Source organism: Microcaecilia unicolor, chromosome 7, assembly GCF_901765095.1.
Source record: "Microcaecilia unicolor chromosome 7, aMicUni1.1, whole genome shotgun sequence".
Taxonomy (NCBI): Eukaryota; Metazoa; Chordata; class Amphibia; order Gymnophiona; family Siphonopidae; genus Microcaecilia; species Microcaecilia unicolor.
Genome location: NC_044037.1, coordinates 94,827,624 through 94,853,930, shown reverse-complemented (window position 1 = coordinate 94,853,930; position 26,307 = coordinate 94,827,624). Strand labels below are relative to the sequence as shown.

The window sequence follows — 26,307 nt, the reverse complement described above, 5'->3', positions numbered from 1 at the left end:
CACAGGAAGTCTCCCTCCTCTCTGGAACAGCTAGTTCTCTATTTTCTTTGCACCTGCTATGACTCACTTATTTCTCAACTTGTTTTTCTAACTTACATTAGAGAAAATTCCACTTTGTAACAGATACGGGCTTCCATTTTGTGTTGAAATCCTCCATTTTGTTTCCATATCTATTAACTTTTCCTAATTTAGCTTATTTAGGCCTCAATGTGGGCTACCAACTAGGCCATACTTTTCCAGTAAACTCCCAGTTGTGTCAGCCATCAGATTTCTGACTCAGCCAAGGTCTGTACTGGCCTGAGCTCTGTGACTGGGCCCACCACCATTCCAGTGGGGGGGTCTCTGGCTGTACCATAATTATACACCTCCCATCCACTCACATACTCAACCCACTTGTCATGCATAAACTCCATCCAGAGGCGTAGCCAGGTTTTGATGTCAGGGGGAGCAGACTTTTATAAAATAGGCACCAGTTGGTGTCAGCTAGGTGGCAGTGCTTGTGTTGTGCTCAGGTGCAGTGGTCAACAATAATGATTTAACACAGGCTGCCTCTGCTGTGTCCAGCCTATGAGGAAAACAGGAAGTTACAGCAGGAGACCGGCCGGAGCAGGCAGCCTGTCTTTTTAACTAGAAGTATAAATATTCAAATTGTGACCATCACCTCAGGGACAGCACACACACTCCTACTACTCTATAGAATGTGAAGACCACTAGTCCTAAGCATTTTTACTTTGTGTGACAAGGACCCCCAATGGTAGCCCTTGCCTCAGAGCCTACTTTCAAACAGAGCTGCCAAAGGCAGTCCTTACCCCAGAACCTACTTTCAAATAGGGCCACCTCCAGACACTTTGTGAAATAACACAAAATCCTGCAGGAAGGCACTCCAAACCTATACTGAAATCTTACCACACCATAACAGCCCTAAAACACTTATGAAAAGACAGTGATATATTGGTGCATTAGGGCCCAGTATAATATTTATATCGGCTACTGGGAAACTGGAACAAGCTGGACTGTTATAGATTCCTACACAGACACTACATGCTACCAAAGGGGTGGGCAACCTCAGAACTTTAAGGGCTAGAAGGCTGCAACCCAGTTGGGTTTTCAGGATTTCCCTAATGAACATGCACGAGATCTCATGCACATTCATTGAGGAAATCCTGAAAACCCAACTAGGTTGTGGCCCTCGAGGACCAAGGTTGCTCACCCCTGTGCTAGCAGAATCCTTCACCTCAGAATATGGACAGACCCTCATCTGATACAAAATAAGGGACCACAAAAAAACATGCAGACAAAACCTGAAACGGAGAACCCCCCCCCCCCCCCCCCCCCAGGAAAACAAGACTCTTTAAGCAGGGCAAAATTGGTAAAAGAGAAACAGAAATGAAATTTTCCCTATACTTTATAAAACAATAGAAAAAAACATTTAACAAAGCAGGCACATCTAGTAATTAAAAAGTATTAAATAAAAATATTTTCTGTCTTCTACCTTTGTCATCTGGGAATTTTATTTTTCTAATTAAGCTGGTCTCTGTCTCTTTTCCACTTTCCATGAGCCACTCTTCTCCAAAATTCTTTTCCAGATTGACCTTTCCATTTTGTCTCTCTTCCACCTTTCCCAAATCAGGACACTAGCCTCTCCTACCAATTATCTTGGGGGATATTAGGCAGTGGAAACATTTTCCCCTTACATTCATTGACCTAAAGTTTCTTATCTTGTTGCACTATTTCTATCGTGAACCTATACCACCACTGAAGTTGAGATCCAAGACTCTGCATTTTATGAATGGAGAATCACATATATTTGTATGAAATGGTACTAACGTTGTATGGCATTATAGATAAGTAACTTAAATAAGATTTAAGTAGGAAATAAAGAATCATTTTAATCCTGCAGCAGATCTCCCTCTGGTCAGCTATCTTATTTAGACAAATTTAGCGAAAATTAATTCAGGTTCACTGCTCTTATCAGGCTAGGAACAAGCTGTCCCCAGTTTGCAGTTCTTTGAAACACTATAAGGAACTGTACATCCTAAAATATTTCCAAGCACACCCTAGGGTCCCCACGGCCAGTCAGAATTTCAGGATATGCACAAGATCAAATTTGCACAACTCAAACCCTGTATATGGAAATTTACCTCATGCATATTCATTCTAGATACCCAATTTATTTATTTATTTGGATTTATTTACTGCTGCCTTTCTGAAGGAATTCACCCAGGGCGGTGTACAGTAAGAATAGATCAAGCATGAGCAACAGGCAATTACAGCAGTCAAAATATTCAAATAATACAAAGTATGGCAGTATACTGTCAACACAATATGTAATAGAACATTTTAATTGATAGTGAAGGGTAAAACAAAGATGGAATATATAGATAGGTAAGAGGAGTTAGTAAGTAAGGTGAATAATTTAAAGAAAGTTGCCCATGAGGTCAAAGAGATGGTGAAATATTATCTCAGCTAGGGAAGGAGTGGATTTGCTGTGGCATCTCTGGGGCTTGTTTGGGGAAATTCTAATACAGAGTAATAGAATGGAAATATATGAAAGCTGGCAGAAAGCTTCCTCAAACCTGGGAATTGAGCAGAAATTCCTGCCAGCTCTTCCCCAGCCCTCTAATCACTTTTTTTTTTAACACAAACCTCAGGCTTCTCTTACAACAGTTTCATCTCTTTTCTCCTAACTTTCCCCTAGTCTTTCACAGTTCTGTCTGCTCTGCTCCAGTCTGGGTGTAGGGAGTGGGAGATAACAGCAGGATTACTACTTCTAACTTAAGCGAAGTTACACTTACAATGAATGTTGGGGGGGGGGGGAAGTGGTAGATAGATAATTACTTACACGTCACGCACCGCTCCCTCTAGCAGCTCCAAATTCTTCCCTCGGCTAAGCCCTTCCCATGCGGCAACAGGAAACTGACTGTAACAGAGAGGGAAGGACCTGGGTCTGGCTAGAGAGCCTGTTGCAATCGCTGCAATCAGCGAAGGCTCTCTGCTGCCTGAATTTAAAAGCTGGCTCACAAATTATTTTGGAAAAGGTAACAACCAGCGCCTGCACACTGCAGCACAGTTTCTTTGAAAATCTGTTTGGGGGAGCAACTGCTTCCCACTGCGCCCCCCCCCCCCCCCCCCAGCTACACCTCTGATATTCCATCCCCTTGCTCATTCACTAGCTTCCCTGTTTTAGACAACACCCTATCTGCTTACTCAGTCTTATGCCACCAATAATCCCCAATCAACTCACCCAGCTCCCTTCCACCATTCACTCCCACTCACTCAATCACTCAGCCTCTTTATCCATTAATAACTTCTCCATCTCTTCATTATCTCATTAACCAACTTTGACAAACTCAGTACCTCTATCCACTTACTCAGAATCATGCAAATTTAAAGCACACACTCTATTAGCAAAACTCATCTTTGTAAAGTGATTACAGCATGTTCTTTTCCACTTGTTATAATTGTTTTTGTGTTACACATCTGAAGCCTCAAAATTCCTTTGGGGTTTTATCTCATAGGTGCAGAAAGCTTCTTAAAAGAGTCTGCCTGAACAATGCCTTTGTTTTCAAGAAGAGGATCTTTGCCACAAAATTAACTAGAAAAGGTGAGTACCCCTTCCTATTTTTATATTTTTTATCAGAAATTCATACAACCAATATACAGCTATGACCTTTTAACCTATGCAGTTTTGGGGTCTTTTACTAAGCTGTGGTAGTGTTGTTTGCTCGTGGTAGAAATCAGCTGGTGGTAAACGCCAAGAAACCCACAGGAACTCTACAACAGCTTAGTATAAGACACCCTTTTTTTTTTTTAGCTGAAAATATAGTTTTTGTCCTGTTGAGTCTAAATTGCATGACCATCTCAAACAGAAGATGCATCCAATAAATATTATATGATAAGATCTGTAATCTTAAGAAGAATAATTTCACAAAGCATTTTCTGTGTGAAAAGCATGTTGTATACATAAAAGATGACTCATAAAATTGCATTTTTGTACATATGTATAAAAATATATGGGTAGGCATATGTACACCAATATATGGGTAGTCAATCATGAAACTACAGTTTTGGTGGAGCAGGACAGCGCTGTGATATACACAAATACTTTGTAAAGTGCATACAACATCCTATATAATAAAAAACAACCTCAACGTTCTGAAGCTGACTCCGTGGCTTCAGTGAAGGGTTTGAAGCTTCTGAAGCTCAGGCTTCATCTCTGTAAGCCCCGCCCTTGAGTTCTTCTGGGTTCGACACAAACAGAAGTGACCAACCACATGAGGTTTCTCAGCTTCAGAATGTTGGAGGTGCATTCTATTAAATAGGATTGGTCAGTTCCTTGAAGCACAGCCAGAGCTCAGCGTCCTGCACAGTAACGCTCAGACACCAGAGAGAGGGGGGGGCCTGACACCAGAGAGGGGGGGGAGGTATCTCAGTCACACACACACTCTCACACTGTCTCTCACACTGTATCACATTCACTCTCTATGTGTCACACAGTCACTCACACACTCTCTTGGTCTCATACACTCAGTCTCACAGAGAGTCTGTGTCTCACACACTCTCTCGCACACATTGTATCTGTGTGAAACACACTCTCTCACAGACTGTGACTCACATACGCACTTGCACACACTCTCATTCTCACACACACACTCTCTCTCACAGACACACTTGCACCCAGACTCACTCTCTCTCTCACACACACACACACACACACACTCTCTCAAACATACACACTCCGAGGAAAACCTTGCTAGGGCCCGTTTCATTTGTGTCAGAAACGGGCCTTTTTTACTAGTATTCACATATTTTCACTTGTTTTGGAGTGGGTGTAAATTTTTACATGAGCATTTGTATATTTTTGGGGATGAATCTGGTTGCCTATTTTAAAAAGACAAAAAGAGGGGCATTTTCAATATGACTTTGGACATTTTGCTCAAAGGTACAAAGTCCAAACAGTAAATAAAGCCATTTTTACACCAGCAAAACAACTATCTTTTTTTTTTTTTTTTTCGAAAGTGATCACTTGCTTGATGTTTTTATGTTCTGTGTGTTTATCTTTTTGTCCTTTTTAAAAAAAAATGTCCATATGAAAAAGGCACAAAATCAAGCCTTTGGGATTACTACTAGGTAGGTGGGGTGGGGAGGATACTGTAAACAAAAAAAAAAGTTAAATTTTTAAAAATACACACAAAGGAAGTGTAATAAGGAAATAACTTTTCATAGGTAGAGTAGTAATCCTATATAATAAAACTCACCTCCAACGTTCTAAAGTGCTTGGGATCGTGGCTCCCTCAGCACGGAGGTGGTCTGCGAGGCAGCATCGAACTCAATGACGTCAGCAAACCCAGCAGATCGCAGGAACTGGCTGCTGGCACGTGCAAAAAAAAAAGAAAAGGTGAAAAAAAAAGGCTTGAGAAGCACTCCCGACCCTGCCATGCTCTAACGAAATCAACAACCGCCATCCACAACGCTCGCACCGCACGAGACTGCCGCCCAGCTGAGGAGAATACCGCCGTCCGGACCCGCACCAACAAACAAAAAAAGGTGAAGAAACAGCCTCCAGCAGCCCTCCGGACCCGCACTAACAAAAAAAACAAGGTCAACAGACAGCCTCCAGCCGCCTCAACAGGGGACGTCAAAAAAAGCAAAAAGACTTCAGCAGGCTGCGCAAGAAGATAAAACAAACTGCAGCCTTTTCTGGACGAGGTTCACGCCGCCCTGAACTGCCCTCCCGATACTGCAGCACTAACAACAGGGCAAGCTGGACGAGGTTCACAGACACCGATTCTGCAGACAGCAGTGCAACGTAAACGAACAGGTACAATTAAGGGGGCAGAAACTTTAAGGGAGAGGCCATGGAACCTGAAGGGGAGACAGACAAACACATGGAGAGGGGGTGAGAGAATAGAAGGGGAGAGGAAAAATGATGCACATGGATGAATGGAGGGCATGAGAAAGAGAGCACAATCGCTGGATAAAAGAAAAAAAAGGAATTCAAAAACGAAACACGGGGGGGGGGGGGGGGGGGGGGGGTACCCTTACATTGCCACTCACAGGAGGGAAGGGGGAAAACTTCTAACAGGGGGGGACTGCACTTCACACAGAAGGAGGGGGACATGCACACATACACACACACACACACACAGTCTTTCACTCTCTGTGTGTCACTGTGACACACACTCTGTCAAACACACACACACACACACACACTCTGTTTCACTGTCACACCCACACTCTCACACAGGCATACACTCTGTTTCAATGCCCACTGTAACACACACACACTCTCACATTCACTTTCTCTCTCACACACAGACACTCTCAAACACGCTCTCAAACATATACTGCACCTGGGAAGACAGTTGCTTCACATGACGGAACAACACAGCAACAGATGATTTACAAATTTAACAAATATTCCTTCTCATTATAATACTTTTCTAACAACTCTATAGTTACCAAAAACAAACAAAAAAAAAAAAAAACCATTGCTAGCGCCCGTTTCCTTTCAAACAGAAACGGGCCTTTTTTTACTAGTTTGTTATAAATCGTAATCAATGTGCCATTTAGAGGGGATGGTTATAGGGGCACCTAACCCTGTTATTGGTGCAGAGATTTTTTCTCCTGGTAAAGGGCTTCTAAAACAGACATCATGTTATAGGAATCAGGTGCTCAACGTTCAGAGTTTCTATTTATTTACTTATTTATGGCATTTTATTCCACATGAATTACATTGGAGCCTTGAAGCATAAAAAAAAAAAAAATCCCTGAGAGAGTAATGAATTGACCCCCTCCCCAGGCTCTCTCTCCAGGGATTGCCAGGTCTGCAATTTGGGGGGGGGGGGGGGGAGCACAGAGGTGGACAGGTGGGGGGCGCAGAGAGCATGTTGTCAAAAATTTACCAGCATACCACTGGAATAGGGTGTAGGGATGATGCTTGTGTAACTTCCAATGACTGCCAATTAAGAGCTTGATAACACCAATTATTGATTATCACTAATTTAGTCAATTACTTTGCACATGGATTATTGATCCACATACAGAATTGAATGCCTATCTATGACTGACCTATACAGAATCCTACCCCCACTCCAAAGATACTTAATCATGATTACAAACAACATCAGTAGGTAAAAAGGATTTGAGCCCTGCCTTTCTTGGTTCTCACTTCCATAACTATCCTACTCCTCCAGTTGTTTTTGTTTGTTTTGGTTTTTGGTTTGGGGGGCGGGGGTGTTTTCCACATAAGTAACTTTTAAATGGCTGAAAGGCTTTTGAAAATTGTCCTGTATTGGATAATTCCATTGACTAGACCACAATATGTTCAGGATATGGCCTAATTTTGATGGGCCTAAAGATGTATGATCATGTTCAGTCAGGTAATTGCACATTACTTTGGTTGTCAGTTCAGGCAAGAATTTTGTTTAAAACTTTGACTTTCAAAGTCCTGGATGGTGGTCTTCAAGCAGCAAAACTAGGTAATCTCAGGAAAGGCTTTTGGTGGTTCCTAGATCAACACTGGCTCTGCCACAAACTTTGGAATGCCCTTCTCCATAGTACTGCAGTTTTAGAAAACAGATCATGGCTTGGATATATAAATAAATTTTAATGATTCTGGAAAGTTTGGTGATGCTTTGGAATCATTTAGTGAGCAGGTATGGCATATTTTTGAAGATTTATTTTAATATTTATGGACATATGGTGTTTCTTGATGATTTGTATATTTAATGAAATATTGATATGTTTATAAAATGTATTTATTATTATTCTGTGATACCAGGAACTTTATAGAATCAAACATCTAATAAATATAAAGAAATACATTTTCCACTGGTGCTTTATGACATGCATTATGTTGGAAATTCAGAGGTGTCTTGGATATATTTCTACTATAGTCATTGTTTGTGCTTCTGATAATCAGCTGTAACTGGGTTACACAATATATTTTCTTTTCCATGCGGAAGATCATTGTTCATTATTCCAAAGTGCCTATGAAATATGATTACCAAACATTTTGCCAAGTCTTTTATGAAATGAATAGATGTAAATATATTATGATAATAAAATAATAGCAAATGTATTTCATGTTTCCTTGCTACATGCCCTTCAAAGTGTGCAACAGATACAGTTTAAAATAATAAAATTATTCTCCCAAAGAAAAAAAAAGACATTCTGGCTTCCAGCCGGCTCACCTTATACCAATAAAACCTATTAAAATAACACTCTACTCACATACATTGCACACTCTTTTTACATATAGGGGGAAAAGACCTCAGTAGTTTCAACAGCCCAGAATGTCATAGCCACATTGAACCTTTCAGTTTCACCACAATCAATGGTCAAAACCACCTGTATTTTTCAATGCAATTTTCTCATCTAATAATTCATATTTTAATAATTTTGCCATTCTATTCTTAATTTTCAAACCCCATTAGTATATAGAGGTCTTATGGGAAAGGCTCTCTAGGCCATTTAAGGCTTCATCAGGAGCTAGCACATATCGGTCCCTCCTTCTCAAAGCAGGTTGCATTAATCCTGTGTTGTAATTTCCAAATCAATTACCACAGCATTATTCACTGGCTAGCAATGAATGCGGGCTGTGGTACTTTATATGGAAGTTCGTAGGTGTGTAACCATCTCTCTCAGTCCCGCCCTCGCGTCAAAACATGATGACGTCAAGGGCAGGTAATGAGAAAATAAAATAAAAGATGAATTAGTTGGCTCTGCACTTCCGCAACGCGCCCTCTACACACAAAACCCCCCCAAAAAAAAAGACAACTTAAGGAACTGCCTACAAACTTTCGGATGGCAACAGCACAGAAAGACAAATTGAACTACCAACCAAGGCACATAGAGCCACAGGAGGCAGCGGGAAAAATGATTCTTCGTGAACACGCAGCGGCTCACTCCCCAACCACCCCTCCAAACATTTAAAGTGCAAGGTACGGCCTTCACTTCACCGATTTCTTCTCTGTCTCTCTCAGGATCTTGGCCGCATGCTGCCTTTTCACGGGGATATGTGCTGGCACTGGCAGACACCTGGCGATAGCGCTGCAGGAACCGGCAGTAACACACTGCAGGCTGCTTGCAGATCGCGTATTGCCAACGGAATCAACGATATGTTTGCATGCAGAAACAGCATCTCTGTCACTCACACCCACACACTCCCCTCCCACCCCCCCTTAATACACAAACTGAAAAATGCAAAATCATCATCTCTATCTCTGACTCAGACACCCACACACACTCCCCCCAAACACCTCCACACCATCATACACAAACTCTGCCACGTGAATCAAGATCTCTGTCTCTCACTCACACCCACACACTCCCCCCCCCCCCCACAATAAATACACAAGCTGTACCATCGAGAATCACCATCTCTCACTCACACAACCAAACTCCAACCCCCCCCCCCCCCCCCCACAAGAACATACACACACTCTGCCATGGACAGACAGCATCTCTCTATCTCACTCACACACACACACACACACACACTCCTAGCACCACCCCCCTTCATACACAAACTCTACCAATGAAATTCAACATATCTCTCTCACCCCCCCAAAACCCTCTACCCAAAACACAGAAACACATACACTGATGCCGAACAGCGCTACCATCCACCCTCCCTCCCCCCCCCCCCCCCCCCCCCCCCAAGGATGGCAGCGCAGATTGATCATGCAACTCACACACTCCCAACCAAATCAATAACCAAGGCCCCCCCCCCCCCCCCTTCCAGTACGGGGCTAAGGAAAGGGAACTTCAGGGGAAGAAAGGCAATTGTCTCCCCTTCAAACACTGTCACACACAAACACCGCTACCCTCTCCACCCACCCACCCCCACATCATACACAAACTTCAGTGTCTGGAGGCTGGGCATCATCCTCAGGCCTGCAATCTCTGTCTTCTGTTGAAGAAGAGAACTCAGGTAGCGAGACTGGCCCAGTGGAACACTTTGTTCAGGGCCTCACCCGGTGTATCGACGTCTACAGTATCGAGGTCATCTGCCGGTGCATCGACGTCTGTGGTACCGAGGTCATCGACCGGTGCATCAGCGTCTACGGTACCGGGATCATCGTTGGTACTGATGTCGTCGGAGGGTGCCTCTTCTTCCGGAGTGCAGGTGAGGGCTGTCCATTCTCCTGCTGGTGGCGGTGAGCCCTTGAATAGGTCTCTGCCTACTTCGAGGGCTCCTGCGGTACAGCCCCCCCCCCCCCCCCCCCCCGGGATTGACCTTCTTCGGACCCGGCCCCCAGAAAGAGGCATTTGGATTCGACGTCCTCCTCTTCGGTAGCAGGAGGTTCTGGTGACATGCTTTGTGTGAAGGCAAAGAAGCATCGGCATCGGTCACCTTCCAGACGTGGTACCGAGAGCTCTGGGTCGCCGAGGGAATCGGCACCCACTAAGCATCGACGCCGGGAGGACCGCTCACCCTCCATTCAGGAGGTGTCGATGTGCTCTACCCTGGACAGCCCGGTACCGCCTCCGCATCCCGGACAGATTCTGAGCTCGTCGCCTGTGCTGGACTCCCTGCTTTCCTCGACAGCCGCTCTGAACGAGAGCCTCCGGGCCATTCTTCTCCTCCGGTACTGGGGGTGCTTGCGCCACCGGTGCCATTGAGTGAGGCAATGGCTGGCCCCTTGCCCGTGGTGAGGTCTCCAATACTGGTACCGCTTGCGGTACCTGCATCGGCTGCCTTCCAGGCGGACTGCCCGACGACATCGATGGAGGGAGCTTCATCACCACCGGTACGGGAGTCCTCTTCTCGACGTTCTCACCGTGGCCATGTTTCCACGGAGTCGAGGCGGGCACGGCTTCGGACAGAGGTTCATGAACTCGTGGATCCATTCCTTCTGCACAGGATTCCTTTATGCCTATCCCAAGGATAGGCATAAAGAAATCCTGTGCAGAAGGAATGGATCCACAGAAGCTTAGCTGAAATTGGGTGGCGGGGGGAAGAGGGGTTGGTGGTTGAGAGGCTAGGATAGGGGGAGGGCTGACTTATACGGGGTCTGTGCCAGAGCCGGTGATGGGAGGCGGGACTGGTGGTTGGGAGGCGGGAAATACTGCTGGACAGACTTATACGGTCTGTGCCCTGAAAAAGACAGGTACAAATCAAGGTAAGGTATACACATATGAGTTTATCGTGGGCAGACTAGATGGACCGTGCAGGTCTTTTTCTGCCGTCATCTACTATGTTACTAAGTTACTATGTGTCCGATACCGATGGTGAGGCCTCGTGGGATGCAGAGGAAGACATCAGATATTTCTCTGACGAGGAGTCTGACGGTCTTCCTTCTGACCCCACTCCCTCTCCTGAAAGACAGCTTTCTCCTCCCGAGAACCTACCTTTCACGACCTTTGTCCGGGAAATGCCTACGGCCATTCCCTTCCCTGTGGTTAGACAGTGCTGGTGAACTGGGCGAAGCCGCTAACTAATCCCCACATTCCTAAGAAGATCGAGTCCCAGTATTGTATCCATGGGGACCCAGAGTTGATGCGGACTCAGTTGCCTCACGACTCTGGAGTGGTGGATCTGGCCCTTAAGAAGGTCAAGAGTTCTAGAGAGTATGCTTCGGCGCCCCCGGGCAGAGACTCTAAAACCTTGGATTCTTTTGGGAGGAAGGCCTACCATTCTTCAATGCTTATCTCCAAATTTCAATCCTATCAGCTCTACACGAGCATTCATATGCGCAATAATGTGCAGCAGTTGGCGGACTTGGTGGATAAGCTCCCTTCTGAGCAAGCCAAGACTTTTCATCAGGTGGTCAGGCAGCTGAAGGCGTGTCGTAAATTCCTGGCCAGGGGTGTTTGCGATACTTTTGATGTCGCGTCCAGGGCCGCTGCTCAAAGTGTGGTGATGCGTAGACCTTCATAGCTGAGTGCCTCCGACCTGGAGAATAGACTTCAGCAGCGGATTGCAGATTCTCCATGCCGGGGGGGATAATATTTTTGGAGAAAAGGTCGAACAGGTGGTAGAGCAGCTCCACCAGCGGGACACCGCTTTCGACAAATTCTCCCGCCGACGCCTTCAGCTTCTACCTCAACTGGTAGATGTTTTTATGGGGGAAGGAGGACTGTTCCCTATTCGAGTAAGCGTAGGTACAATCCTCCCTCTCGCCAGCCTGCTGCCCGGGCAAAACCCCAGCACGCTCGTTCCCGTCAACAGCGTGCGACCCAGCAGGCCCCTGCGGCTCCCCAGCAAAAGCCAGGGACGGGCTTTTGACTGGCTCCAGCAGAGCATAGCCGAAATCAAAGTGTCCGTGCCAGACGATCTATCGGTCAGGGGGAGGTTAAAATTTTTTCACCAAAGGTGGCCTCTCGTAACCTCCGACCAGTGGGTTCTTCAAATAGTCCGGTTGGGATACTCCCTCAATTTGATCACAAAGCCTCCAAATTGCCCACCGGGAGCTCAGTCCTTCAGCTTCCAGCACAAGCAGGTACTTGCAGAGGAAGTCTCCGCCCTTCTCAGCGCCAATGTGGTCGAGCCCGTGCCACCGGGGCAAGAATTGCTGGGATTCTATTCCAGGTACTTCCTTGTGGAAAAGAAAACAGGGGGGATGTGTCCCATTCTAGACCTAAGGGCCCTGAACAAATATCTGGTCCGAGAAAAGTTCAGGATGCTTTCCCTGGGCACCCTTCTTCCCATGATTCAGGCGAATGATTGGCTATGCTCTCTGGACTTAAAGGATGCTTACACTCACATCCCGATACTGCCAGCTCACAGACAGTATCTTCGATTCCGCCTGGGAACACGGCATTTTCAGTACTGTGTGCTATCCTTTGGTCTCGCCTCCACGCCCGTGGTATTTACCAAATGCCTGGCTGTCGTAGCGGCATCTCTACGCAGACTGGGAGTGCACGTGTTCCCTTATCTCGACGATTGGCTGGTGAAGAACACCTCCGAGGCAGGAGCTCTACAGTCCATGCAGATGACTATTCGACTCCTGGAGCTGCTAGGGTTTGTGATAAATTATCCAAAGTCCCACCTTTTTCCAGTTCAGAAACTCGAATTCATAGGAGCTCTGCTGAACTCTCAGACGGCTCGTGCCTACCTTCCGGAAGCGAGGGCCGACAATCTTCTGTCTCTCGTTTCCTGGAAACGGGCGTCTCAGCAGATCACGGCTCGGCAGATGTTGAGGTTGCTCGGCCATATGGCCTCCACAGTACATGTGACTCCCATGGCTCGCCTTCACGTGAGATCAGCTCAATGGACCCTAGCTTCCCAGTGGTACCAGGTTGCTGGGGATCTAGAGGATGTAGTCCGGCTGTCCACGAGTTTTCTTCAATCCCTGCATTGGTGGACAATTTGGTCCAATCTGACTCTGGGATGTCCCTTCCAAATTTCTCAGCCACAAAAAGTGCTGACCACGGATGCGTCTCTCCTGGGGTGGGGAGCTCATGTCGATGGGCTTCACACTCAAGGGAGTTGGTCCCTCCAGGAACAAGGTCTACAGATCAATCTCCTGGAGTTCCGAGCGGTCTGTAACGCTCTAAAGGCTTTCAAGGATCGGCTGTCCAATCAAATTATTCAAATTCAGACAATCAAGTTGCCATCTATTACATCAACAAGCAGGGGGGCACCGGATCTTACCCTCTGTGTCAGGAGGCCGTCAGAATGTGGCTATGGGCTCGCCGGTACGGCATGTTTCTGGCAGGCGTAAACAACAGTCTGGCCGACAGGTTGAGCAGGATTATCGCTCAATTCCAGAGTGGTACGCCAGATCTTTCAAGCGTGGGGCACCCCCTTGGTGGATCTTTTTGCTACTCGGGCCAATCACAAAGTCCCTCAGTTCTGTTCCAGACTTCAGCCCCACGGCAGACTAGCGTCGGATGCTTTTCTGCTGCATTGGGGAGAGGACCTCCTATATGCTTTTGTGTGGGGAAATCTTGCCTGACCAATTTACTTCAATTCTTTGAAGGAGTAAACAAACATGTGGACAAAGGGGAGCCGGTTGATATTGTGTATCTGGATTTTCAAAAGGCGTTTCACAAGGTACCTCATGAAAGGCTACAGAGGAAATTGGAGGGTCATGGGATAGGAGGAAATGTCCTATTGTGGATTAAAAACTGGTTGAAGGATAGGAAACAGAGAGTGGGGTTAAATGGGCAGTATTTACAATGGAGAAGGGTAGTTAGTGGGGTTCCTCAGGGGTCTGTGCTAGGACCGCTGCTTTTTAATATATTTATAAATGATTTAGAGATGGGAGTAACTAGCGAGGTAATTAAATTTGCTGATGACACAAAGTTATTCAAAGTCGTTAACTCGCGACAGGATTGTGAAAAATTACAAGAGGACCTTACGAGACTGGGAGACTGGGCGGCTAAATGGCAGATGACGTTTAATGTGAGCAAGTGCAAGGTGATGCATGTGGGAAAAAAGAACCCGAATTATAGCTACGTCATGCAAGGTTCCACGTTAGGAGTTACGGACCAAGAAAGGGATCTGGGTGTCGTCGTCGATAACACGCTGAAACCTTCTGCTCAGTGTGCTGCTGCGGCTAGGAAAGCGAATAGAATGTTGGGTATTATTAGGAAAGGTATGGAAAACAGGTGTGAGGATGTTATAATGCAGTTGTATCGCTCCATGGTGCGACCGCACCTTGAGTATTGTGTTCAATTCTGGTCGCCGCATCTCAAGAAAGATATAGTGGAATTGGAAAAGGTGCAGCGAAGGGCGACTAAAATGATAGCGGGGATGGGACGACTTCCCTATGAAGAAATATTAAGGAGGCTAGGGCTATTCAGCTTGGAGAAGAGACGGCTGAGGGGAGACATGATAGAGGTATATAAAATAATGAGTGGAGTGGAACAGGTGGATGTGAAGCGTCTGTTCACGCTTTCCAAAAATACTAGGACTAGGGGGCATGCGATTAAACTACAGTGTAGTAAATTTAAAACAAATCGGAGAAAATGTTTCTTCACCCAACGTGTAATTAAACTCTGGAATTCATTGCCGGAAAATGTGGTGAAGGCGGTTAGCTTAGCAGAGTTTAAAAAGGGGTTGGACGGTTTCCTAAAGGACAAGTCCATAAACCGCTACTAAACGGACTTGGAAAAATCCAAAATCCCAGGAATAACATGTATAGAATGTTTGTACGTTTGGGAAGCTTACCAGGTGCCCTTGGCCTGGATTGGCCGCTGTCGTGGACAAGCTGCTGGGCTCGATGGACCCTTGGTCTTTTCCCAGTATGGCATTACTTATGTACTTATATGCTTATCCTCCCATACCTTTGGTGGGGAAGACTTTGTTGAAACTCAAGCAAGATCGAGGCACCATGATCCTGATCGCTCCCTTTTGGCCGCGTAAGATCTGGTTCCCTCTTCTTCTGGAGTTGTTCTCCAAAGAACCGTGGAGATTGGAGTGTTTTCCGACCCTCATTCCTCAGAATGAGGGGGCGCTTCTGCATCCCAACCTCCGGTCCCTGGCTCTCACGGCCTGGATGTTGAGAGCGTAGATTTTGCCTCCCTGGGTCTCTCCGAGGGTGTCTCCCGAGTCTTGCTTGCTTCCAGGAAAGATTCCACTAAAAAGAGTTACTTCTTTCTATGGCGGAGGTTTGCGGTCTGGTGTGACAGCAAGGCCCTAGATCCTCGCTCGTGTCCTACACAGACCCTGCTTGAATACCTTTTGCACTTGTCAGAGTCTGGTCTTAAAACCAACTCTGTAAGGGTTCATCTTAGTGCTATTAGTGCATACCATTACCGTGTGGAAGGTAAGCTGATTTCTGGACAGCCTTTAGTTGTTCGCTTCATGAGAGGTTTGCTTTTGTCAAAGCCCCCCATCAAACCTCCTACAGTGTCATGGGATCTCAATGTCATTCTCACCCAGCTAATGAAACCTCCTTTTGAGCCACTGGATTCCTGCCATCTGAAGTACTTGACCTGGAAGGTCATTTTCTTGGTGGCAGTTACTTCAGCTCGCAGAGTCAGTGAGCTTCAAGCCTTGGTAGCTCATGCTTCTTATACCAAATTTCATCATAACAGAGTAGTCCTCCGCACTCACCCTAAGTTCTTGCCGAAGGTGGTGTCGGAGTTCCATCTGAACCAGTCTATTGTCTTGCCAACATTCTTTCCCCGTCCGCATACCCTCCCTGCTGAATGTCAACTGCACACATTTGACTGCAATCGAGCATTGGCCTTTTATCTGGAGCGGACACAGCCCCACAGACAGTCCGCCCAAATGTTTGTTTCTTTTGATCCCAACAGAAGGGGAGTGGCTGACGGGAAACGCACCATCTCAAATTGGCTAGCAGATTGCATCTCCTTCGCTTACGCCCAAGCTGGGTAGACTCTTGAGGGTCATGTCACGACTCATAGTGTCAGAGCCATGGCAGCGTCAGTAACCCACTTGAAGTCAGCCACTATCGAAGAGTTTTGCAAGGCTGCGACGTGGTCATCTGTCCACACATTCACATCGCATTACTGCCTACAGCAGGATACCCAACGTGACAGTCGGTTCGGGCAGTCGGTGCTACAGAATCTGTTCGGGGTTTAGAATCCAACTCCACCCCCCTAGGCCCATTTTTATTCTGTTCCAGGCTGCACTCTCAGTTAGTTGGTTAAGTTTAGGTCAATCTTAGTTATGTCCACGCCGTTGCGAGGCCCAATTGACCAATGTTTATCGTTTTGAGTGAGCCTGGGGGCTAGGAATACCCCATCAGTGAGAACAAGCAGCCCGGTTGTCCTCGGAGAAAGGGAAGGTATTCTCAGAGGACAGCAGGCTGATTGTTCTCACCAACCCGCCCGCCTCCCCTTTGGAGTTGTGTCTTCCCTTGTCTTTGTCTTTGCTATGTACTGGACTGACGAACACGAGCGCGTTCGGGCGGGAAGATGGCCGTGCATGCGCAGTATGCGTGCACGCACGAGGGCTAGTGAAGATCTCCGATTCAAGGGGCTGTCGTGGACGTCACCCATCAGTGAGAACAATCAGCCTGCTGTCCTCGGAGAATACCTTCTACAGGTATGTAGCTTTCACTTTACAGAATCATTTAGGGAACATTTGGGGGTTTAAGCACTTATATGTATATATGTCTTTATATAATCTGAATGTAATTGCTAGTGCCTGCTTTATAGATTTACCTCAGAGAGCACAATCACATTTACACCTTCTTTGGAGTAAGCGTAAAATTTGTGTATTGGCATTTGTGTACTATTTTGGCTTGTTTGGCCCGTTTAATAAGCCACATAGAGGGGCATAACCGAATGGGGCCAGCCATCTCTAAGGGCGGCCATCTCCGGGGTCGGCCCTGGAAAGGGGCGGAGTCAACCTTATTATCGAAAAAGATGGCCGGCCATCTTTAGTTTCCATAATACGGTTGGGGCCAGCCAAATCTCAACATTAAATGTTGAGATCGCTGGACTTAGAGATGGCCGGCCTCGGTTTTCACCCATAATGGAAACCGAAGCAGGCCATCTCAGACCCGGCCAAATCTAAGGCATATAGTCGTGGGAGGGGCCATCATTCATAGTGCACTGGCCCCCCCCCCTGACATGCCAGGACACCAACCGGGCACCCTAGGGGTCACTGCGGTGGACTTCAGAAAAATCTCCCATGTGCATAGCTCCCTTACTTTGGGTGCTGAGCCCCCAACCCCCCCCCCCCCAAAACCCACTACCCACAAATGTACAACACTACCATAGCTTTTAGGGGTGAAGGGGGCAACTACATGTGGGTACAGTGGGGTTTGAAGAGCTCACATTTACCACCACAAGTGTTACAGTTAGGGGAGGGATGGGCCTGGGTCTGCCTGCCTGAAGTGCACTGCGGTACCCACTAAAACTGCTCCAGGGACCTGCATACACACAGGCCTCTAGGACTTGTTGCTGCTGTATAACCTTGGCACACCAGTTCACACCTTAAGACTAATCTCTCTGAAAAAGTCCTTTATTTGAATAACCACATTTACTCACAGTTAACTGCAGATCAGGTTGTGCCCCACTGGCAAAGAGTCTCCCTGGTACTGAGATTAGCAGTAGGTCAGAGCTGGCAGAATGGTGTACAATGCCCTCTTTCAGCAACATTCAAGGTAAGAACTAAGTTCTCTAATGTGGGTAACACATGAAAGGAATCTAAAACTGTCTTACAAAAATGGCCACTATCTCATGGACTACCAGAAATGAAATTGGGCACACTCTGACCCAGTAAGCAGGGGGAAAAGCACCAATGGGAATAGAGCTTACCAACTACCAACAGTGTGAGCATTTAACACAAGCTAGTGGAATCATGTAGCCCAATACCTACACCCACCACAATGCATTGCTGATGTGACGCTGCAGTGCGCATAACAGAAAAGGTGTCACACTCACCCCAGAGCCACATCACAACCAGGGAAAGGCTGTCAGAGGATAGATACAGCATTTGAGGCTGGCATAGAGGCTGGCAAAATATGTTTATAATTGTGTTTTTTAGGGTGGGGGGGTTGGTTGGTGACCACTGGGGGAGTATGGGGAGGTCATCCCCGATTCCTTCCGGTGGTCATGTGGTCAGTTCGGGCACCTTATTGAAGCTTGGTCGTGAAAAAAAATGGACTTAGTAAAGTCAGCCAAATGCTCCTTAGAGCCGCCCTTCTATTTTCCATTATCGGCCGAGTGCGCCCATGTGTTAACTACGCCCTCATCCCGCCTTCGGTACTCCTCCGACATGCCCCCTTAGAGTTTGGCCGCTCCTGCGACAGACTGCAGTTGAGGGCGGCCAAAATCGGCTTTCCATTATGCCGATTTGGCCGCACTTGAGAGAAGAGTGCCCATCTCCCGATTTGTGTCGAAAGATGGGCAGTCTTCTCTTTTGAAAATGAGCTGGATAGGTATCTATATCGTCTTTATCAAATAGATTTAAACTAGGCAACTTTTGGGCTTCCTACATAGATGTCCTGCTTAATGTCAAGCATTTAGATATATTTGTTTTAATTTTCTGTTTTGCCTTTCTTATTCCAACAGCTATCAGAATGGGAGAAATAGAAAAGATGAATCATACCAAGGTTACAGAATTCATCATTCTTGGATTCTATGAGTTACCTGAGATGCAGCTCTTCCTTTTTCTTCTGTTTTTGATTATTTATCTGATGTGTTTGACAGGGAACCTTCTTATTATATTCACAGTGTGCTCTGATTCCCATCTGCATAGCCCCATGTTCTTCTTCCTCACCAACTTGTCCTTCCTAGAAATCTGTTATGTGACTATCACTGTGCCTAAATTGTTAGCAGTGCTCATAGCACAGAATAAGACCATCTCTTTCATGCAGTGTATGATACAGATGTACCTGTTCCTGACCTGCACAGATGTTGAGTTTTACCTTCTTACCGCCATGGCTTATGATCGCTATGTTGCAATCTGTAAACCCTTGCATTACACCATTATTATGAACAAGAAAGTCTGCATTATTCTAGTTATTGTTTCATGGACAGTTTCATTTCTAAATCCACTTCCTCATTTTACTTTAATATCACAGTCATCGTTCTGTAGCACCAATGAAATTAACCATTTCTTCTGTGATATGACAGCATTGATGAGTCTGTCATGTTCAGGGACCTATGTCATTGAAACTATTACTTATATTGAAGGTCCCCTTTTAGTTTTTACCCCACTCATATTAACAATTATATCATATGTGTATATTATTTCCGCCATATTAAAAATCCAGTCTGCTAAGGGTAGACAAAAGACCTTTTCTACCTGTTCCTCTCACCTCACAGTTGTTCTATTATTTTACGTGACTTCTTTTGGTGTGTACATGAGACCCAAGTCTGCTTACTCCATGGATCTTAACAAACTGCTTACTGTAGTGTATATAACTGTAATTCCACTGCTCAACCCATTGATTTATAGTTTGAGAAATAAGGAACTGAAAGAAACTTTATTGAAAACAACCAGAAGAACTATTTTCTCCCAGAATTATTAAAATGCTGCACACATTTCAACAATGAGTAAATAGTATGGGTGGTAATTTCATAGAATGGTGCCTATATGAAATGTCAAAGAGGATGCTTATTACATATTTATAAAGATAACATAGCAGAGCTGCAAATGGTTCCCAATTTTTCAGAGGGAGATTTTAGTACACGCCCCCAGCCCCACCCCATTCTGCCTTGGCTCCACCTACTCTACATGGCTCTGCCCCCTGGTACACCTCAATCCCACAGCCATTTCAGAAAATATGTTATTTAATAGCCTAAAAACCTTTTCTATTAGCTTTCAGAGGCAAAAACCTCCTGCCTCAAGACAGGTCATGATAGTGTAATGCTGTTATGGTATCCTCTCCTGACCTGAGGAAGGAAGTGCTAGTCTCTGAAGGCTAATCAAAAATGTTTAAAACCAGTGAAGGTATCACCTTATTTTCTATTTTGTATTTTATTTGCATTTATTAACCTTTATTAACACAGCTACTGTATTACTTTATCCTAAATTAAAAATAAAATTATTTTTTGTACCTTTGTTGCCTGGCCATTTACTTTTTCTAATTGTGTTGGTCACAGTCTCTTGATTCTGCTTTCCTTTGTTTTCTCTTAATTCTCTTGCCAGGGTTTCATGTCCATTTGTCATTTTTCTCTTCTTTGTCTTTGTTTTTTTCAATGTATTTTTCTGCCTCTCTCTCTGTCCAGAATGAATTCATTCTTACTAGTCTTTAATTTCCCTCTTTTTACTTCATCTACCTATGGCTTTTCATTTTTTCCTCACTTTTGTTCTCCCAATGCCCCTTCCTCTTATTCTCCAGTCTTTCACTAACTCTATTCTCTCCCCCTTTCCATCCAGCATCCCCCATCTTTCTCTCCCCATCCATCCAGTGTCTCCTCCTTTTTCTCTCTGCATCCTTCAATCCAGTGTCTCCTCTTTCTTTCTCTCCCTATCCTTCCATCCAGCACATTTCCTCTTTCTCTCTACCCTTCCATCCGGTGTCATCCCTCTTTCCCTCCCCATCCTTCCACCCATTACCCTCTCTCAATCCTGCCATGCATTGTCTCCCTCTATCTCCCCTTCCTTCTAGACAGTTCTCTCTCTCTTAACCTTTTCTATTCAGAATTTCCTCTCTCCCCATCCTTCCAGTGTTTTCCCTCTTTTTCTCCCTACCCTTCCATCTAGCGTCTTCCCTCTTTCTGCCCCCTCCTTCCAGCTTTTTCCCTCCCTCTCCCTCTTTTCATCCAGCATTTCTTCGTCTGACCAGCTAGAGTGTCCCTCAGTTTCTCTCCATGCTTCTTCCCAGCAGCTTCTCTCTCTCTCCTGCCCTTTTCTATGTCCTCTTTCTCTCCCCATCTTTCCACTCATCTCTCTCTGTACCCCTCTTCAATCCAACATCTTCCCTCATTCTGCCCCTTCTTCTAGCATTATTCCTCTTTCTCTCCCTCTTCTCATCCAGCATTTCTCCTCTTTCTCTCTCCATCTGACAAGCCAGGGTCTCCCCCTTGCTCCACTTCCTTCTCCCCAGCAGCTTGTCTCTCCCTTGCCCTTTTCCATGTCCCCTCTTTCTCTCCCCATATCTCTCTCTCTCTCTCTGCACTCTCAGCGTCCTCACTCTTCTTTCTTTTTCTCCCCTCTGCTCTCTCCATTTATTACCCCCTGCCTCCCTCTGGACCCCCTTTCCCCCTTCCCCTACCCTTTCCAGCCAGTACCCTTTGTTTCCTCTCTCCCTCCCTATGTTGCAGCAGCAGTGCCAGCAAAAGAAGAAAAAGCAGTGCAGGGCTGCAGCAGCCTTCAAGCATGCGCTGTTGGCTCTGCCGTCCTCTGTCCCCACTGATGTCAATTTCCCATTCGGGGGGCAGAGGTCCAGCAGATCCGACAGCGTATGCCCGCAGCTGCTCAATAGAGAAGCAGTGGAAGTGGCAGAAGTGGCAGCGGCAGCAGTGGATCTCAGCGGGAGACTTTCCTGCTTTGGTGGGAGTGCAGGAGATGAACCGCCAAAGCGGGAGTATCCCGCTGAATGCGGGAGACTTGGCAGGTATGACATAGGTGCCCATATTTGTTTACAGAGCTGCCAAGTTACCGATTCCAGGAGGGAGAATTTTTGGCTGGTCCTGGATTTCTGACAGCCTCATCCTGGTGCATTATGCGACCTGCAGCACTGATTTCAAAAGATAGGTGTACAAATACTACACTGTTTTGGGATGAAAGTTTAAAACTAGGATTGGCCAAAAAGTCTCCCTCCTGGAATCAGTAACTTGGCAGCTCTGCATTTATAACATAGGCTCCTACTATGACCTCTAGAAATGCAGTGAAGTCCACATGTTAAAGATGAAAAGCCCAAGGACAGGGGATTTGTTGAACAGAGGTTTTAAGAAGAACCCCCACCACTGTACATAACAGAGAGAGAGAGAGAGAGAATGTGAGCAGGAGGCAGAAGAACTAACCTGCTCCAGAGAGTTGTGCTTTAGAGCCTGAGAAAGTGAAGAACTCTTAAGCTGAAGGGAGGGCTCAGGTAAAGCAGCCAGTGAAAGACCAGATAAGCTGGAGGAGTTGAGGCCTAAGGAGAGTCTCCAGGAAGAGTCTTTAGCCAGCAGAGAGCTGCAATAGGCAGGAAGTCAACACCCTACTACTACTTAGCATTTCTATAGCGCTGCCAGGGTTACGCAGCGCTGTACGAGTTTTAACACGGGGAAGGACAGTCCCTGCTCAAGAGAGCTTACAATCTAAAGGTAAAAACTATGTAGTCAGTGTAGGTATCAGGAATGGGAAGGTGGTTAGGCACCAAAAGCAAGGGAGAAGAGATGGGCCTTGAGTAAGGACTTGAAAATGGGCAGGGAGGGCGCATGGCGTATGGGTTCAGGAAGTCTGTTCCAGGCATAAGGTGATGCGAGGCAGAAGGGGCGGAGTCTGGAGTTAGCGGTGGTGGAGAAGGGTACAGAAAGGAGTGACTTGTCCTGAGAGCGGAGGTTACGGGTGGGAACATATGGTGAGAGGAGGGTAGAGAGGTAATGGGGGGCTGCAGATTGAGTGCACTTGAAGGTCAATAGGAGAAGCTTGAACTGTATATGGTAGCGGATCGGGAGCCAGTGAAGCGACTTGAGGAGAGGGGTGATATGAGAGTATCGGTTCACGCGGTAGATAAGACGTGCGGCGGAATTTTGGACAGATTGAAGGGGGGATAGGTGGCTAAGCGGGAGGCCAGCGAGGAGAAGGTTGCAATAGTCAAGACGAAAGGTAACGAGCGAGTGGACGAGGGTTCGGGTGGTCTGTTCAGAGAGGAATGGGCGAATTTTGCTAATATTATAGAGGAAGAAGCGACAGGTCTTAGCTGTCTGCTGGATATGGGCAGAGGAGAGGGAGGAGTCAAAAATGACTCTGAGATTGCGGGCTGAAGAGATGGGGAGGATGAGGGCGTTGTCAGCAGAGACAGAAAGTGGGGGAAGAGGAGAAGAGGGTTTGGGTGGAAAGACAAGGAGCTCAGTCTTTGCCATGTTCAGTTTCAGATGCCAGTTGGACATCCAGGCAGCGATGTCTGAAAGGCAGGCCGAAACTTTGACCTGGGTTTCAACTGTGATGTCGGGAGTGGAGAGGTAAAGCTGGGTATCATCAGCATAGAGATGGTACTGGAAACCATGTGATGAGATCAACGAGCCCAGGGAAGAGGTGTATATCGAGAAAAGAAGCGGTCCAAGGACAGATCCTTGAGGGACCCCAACAGAGAGCGTGACGGGGGTGGAAGAAGTGCCATTAGAAAATACTCTGAGGGTGCGTTGGGAAAGATACGAGGAGAGCCAGGAGAGGACGGAGCCCTGGAACCCAAATGAGGACAGTGTGTCAAGAAGTAAATTATGATTGACGGTGTCAAAGGCGGCAGATAGGTCGAGGAGGATGAGGATGGAATAGTGACCTTTGGATTTGACAAGGAACAGGTCATTGCAGACTTTAGAGAGTGCTGTTTCTGTTGAGTGTAGTGGGCGAAAGCCGGATTGAAGCGGGTCGAGGACGGCCTGAGAGGAGAGGAAGTCAAGGCAGCGGCTGTGGACAGCACGTTCAAGTAATTTGGAGAGGAAGGGTAGAAGAGAGATGGGGCGGTAGTTGGAGGGACAGGTGGGGTCAAGTGATGGTTTTTTGAGAAGTGGTGTGACTACAGCATGCTTGAAGATGTCAGGGACAGTGGCAGTGGAGAGAGAGAGGTTGAGGATGTGACAGATTGAGGGATTAACTGTAGGAGAGATGTTGGTAAGCAGATTGGTGGGAATGGGATCAGAGGAACAGGTGGTGCACTTAGAGGAAGAAAGAAGGCGAGCAGTTTCCTCTTCGGTGATCTCAGGGAAGGAGGAGAAGGAGGCCAGGTTAGGTTGGTTGAGGGAGTGGGTTAAGAAGTCACAGGGAGGAGAAGGCTTGGAAGTGAATTCAAGGTTTATCTTCTGCACTTTATCGCAGAAGTAGTCAGCTAGTGTTTGAGGAGAGAGAGGGGGGGTGGGAGCGGAGGGTACTTTAAGTAGGGAGTTGAGGGTGGCGAAGAGGCGACGAGGGTTGGAGCCAAGAAAATTGGTTAATTGAGAATAATATTCCTGTTTAGCAAGGAATAGGGAGGACTGGAAGGAGGATAGCATGAATTTGAAATGGGTGAAGTCTGACAGGGTGCGAGATTTCCTCCAGAGTCGTTCAGCAGAGCGGGTGCAGGAGCGAAGGTAACGGATGCAAGGGGTTAACCAGGGCTGAGGATTAATGCGCTTAGTGGGGCGAGAGACAGATGGTGCTAGGGTATCCAGAGCAGTGGAGAGAATTTCATTGTAGGTAGAGACAGCCGTGCCGACAGATTCAGAAGACGAGATGGAAGGGAAGAGAGTGGAGATGTGAGAGGATAGGGTAGGGGGGTCGACAGCTTGGAGATTCCTGAAGGCAGTGGTTATAGTTGGGCGAGGTTGAGGGAGAGGGTGATGAAGAGTGAGGGTGAATGAGGGTGATGATCTGAAATAGGAAGGACTGAGGTGCAGAAATTGGAAGGTGAGCAGGAAGAGAAGAGAACGAGGTCGAGACAATAGCCATCACGGTGAGTAGGGGTGGTAGAGCATAGTCGGAGGTTAAAGGAGGATATCAGAGTGAGGAATTTAGAAGCGTAGGAGTTGGATGGGTTGTAAACGTGAATGTTAAAATCACCAAGAATGAGGGATGGAGATGCGGGATCAAGAAAGACGGTGAGCCAGGCATCGAAGTCAGTAAGGAATGAAGAGAGGGGCTTATCAGGGGGGCGGTAGATGATTGCAACTCTGAGTGGTAATGGGTAGAATAGCCGGATGGAATGAGCTTCAAAGGACGAAAAGCAGTGAGACTGCGGTAGGAGGAGGGGTTGGAAACTACAGGAGGGCGAGAGAAGTAGCCCGACGCCTCCACCGCGGCCATCTGGGCGGGGAGTGTGGGAGAAGAGATAACCTCCATGACAAAGGGCCGTGACTGAGGCAGAGTCGTCAGGGGAGAGCCAGGTTTCAATTAGGGCGAGCAGTTGGAGAGAACGAGAGATGAAGAGATCGTGGGTGAAGGGCAGTTTGTTGCAGATCGAGTGGGCATTCCACAAGGCGCATGAGAAGGGTAGGGAAGAGGGGGGGAGGAGGGGAATAGAGACGAGGTTGGAGACATCACGGAATCGTTTGCATGGATAGGAGGAGGATAGGTGAGGGGGGCCTGGATTAGGATTAATGTCTCCCGCGGATAGCAGGAGGAGGAGCAAGAGAGTGCGGAGGAGGGTGGGGGAGGTCGGGCGACGAAGGCGACGAAGACGGGGTGCACTTAGGAGGAATGGTGAAGGGTTAATGGTAGGAAGGAGGTGTTGGAGATTAAGGGCTAGGAAGGAGGAGGAGGACAAGAGAGATGGTGAGGTGGTGAGGGATGGGGGTGAATAGGGTATTGCCGTAGCGGGCAGGACGGGAGGGAACACAGGTGGGCAATGAGTTCCAGCGGTGGACAGCGGTAAGGGGAGGGGAAAAAGATTAGGAAGGGAAAGGGCAAGGAAGAGGATGTGTACACGGGCCATAGGTAGTGATTGCGATGTGACAGGTGTAAGTGTAGTGACTGAGGTGAGAAGCAGATAGATAGAGCGAAGAGCCGGAGGCTTGGAATTGGAGGGATTGATGGACTGGAGAGTGGGTAAGTCAGTGGTGGCAAGTTAGCAGGCAGGCAAGTGAGGCAGTGGCTGCCAAGCTTGCAGGCAGGGTGGAGCAAGCTGGTGCGGATGGACAGGAACGAGCAGGGAGAGGTAGGGGGCAGGTAAGTCACTTATCACCCCTACCACTGCAATTTCCCCACCCCTAGCTGTCTGTTCGTCTGCAGTGTTGCCAGGTGGGCGGTTTTACCGTCCAATTGGGCGGTTTTCCGCGACCTGCCACGGGAAATTTTTGCCTGCG

The 26,307-nt window shown here is 46.9% G+C and overlaps 1 protein-coding gene across 1 annotated transcript; it reads left to right on the top strand.

The window, feature by feature from the left end:
- The first annotated feature begins 3,011 nt into the window (after positions 1-3,011).
- LOC115474762 (olfactory receptor 1F1-like) lies at positions 3,012-20,121 on the top strand. The gene is made up of 3 exons (XM_030210414.1): positions 3,012-3,038; positions 3,519-3,604; positions 18,946-20,121. The coding sequence occupies exon 3, from the start codon at positions 18,954-18,956 to the stop codon at positions 19,905-19,907; it is 954 nt and encodes a 317-aa protein (XP_030066274.1). The 5' UTR covers positions 3,012-3,038; positions 3,519-3,604; positions 18,946-18,953; the 3' UTR covers positions 19,908-20,121.
- The last annotated feature ends 6,186 nt before the right edge of the window (positions 20,122-26,307 follow it).

What these genes read in the sequence shown, in the direction of transcription:
- LOC115474762 (XM_030210414.1), top strand. Translation starts at nt 18,954, where the DNA reads ATGGGAGAAATAGAAAAGATGAATCATACCAAGGTTACAGAATTCATC.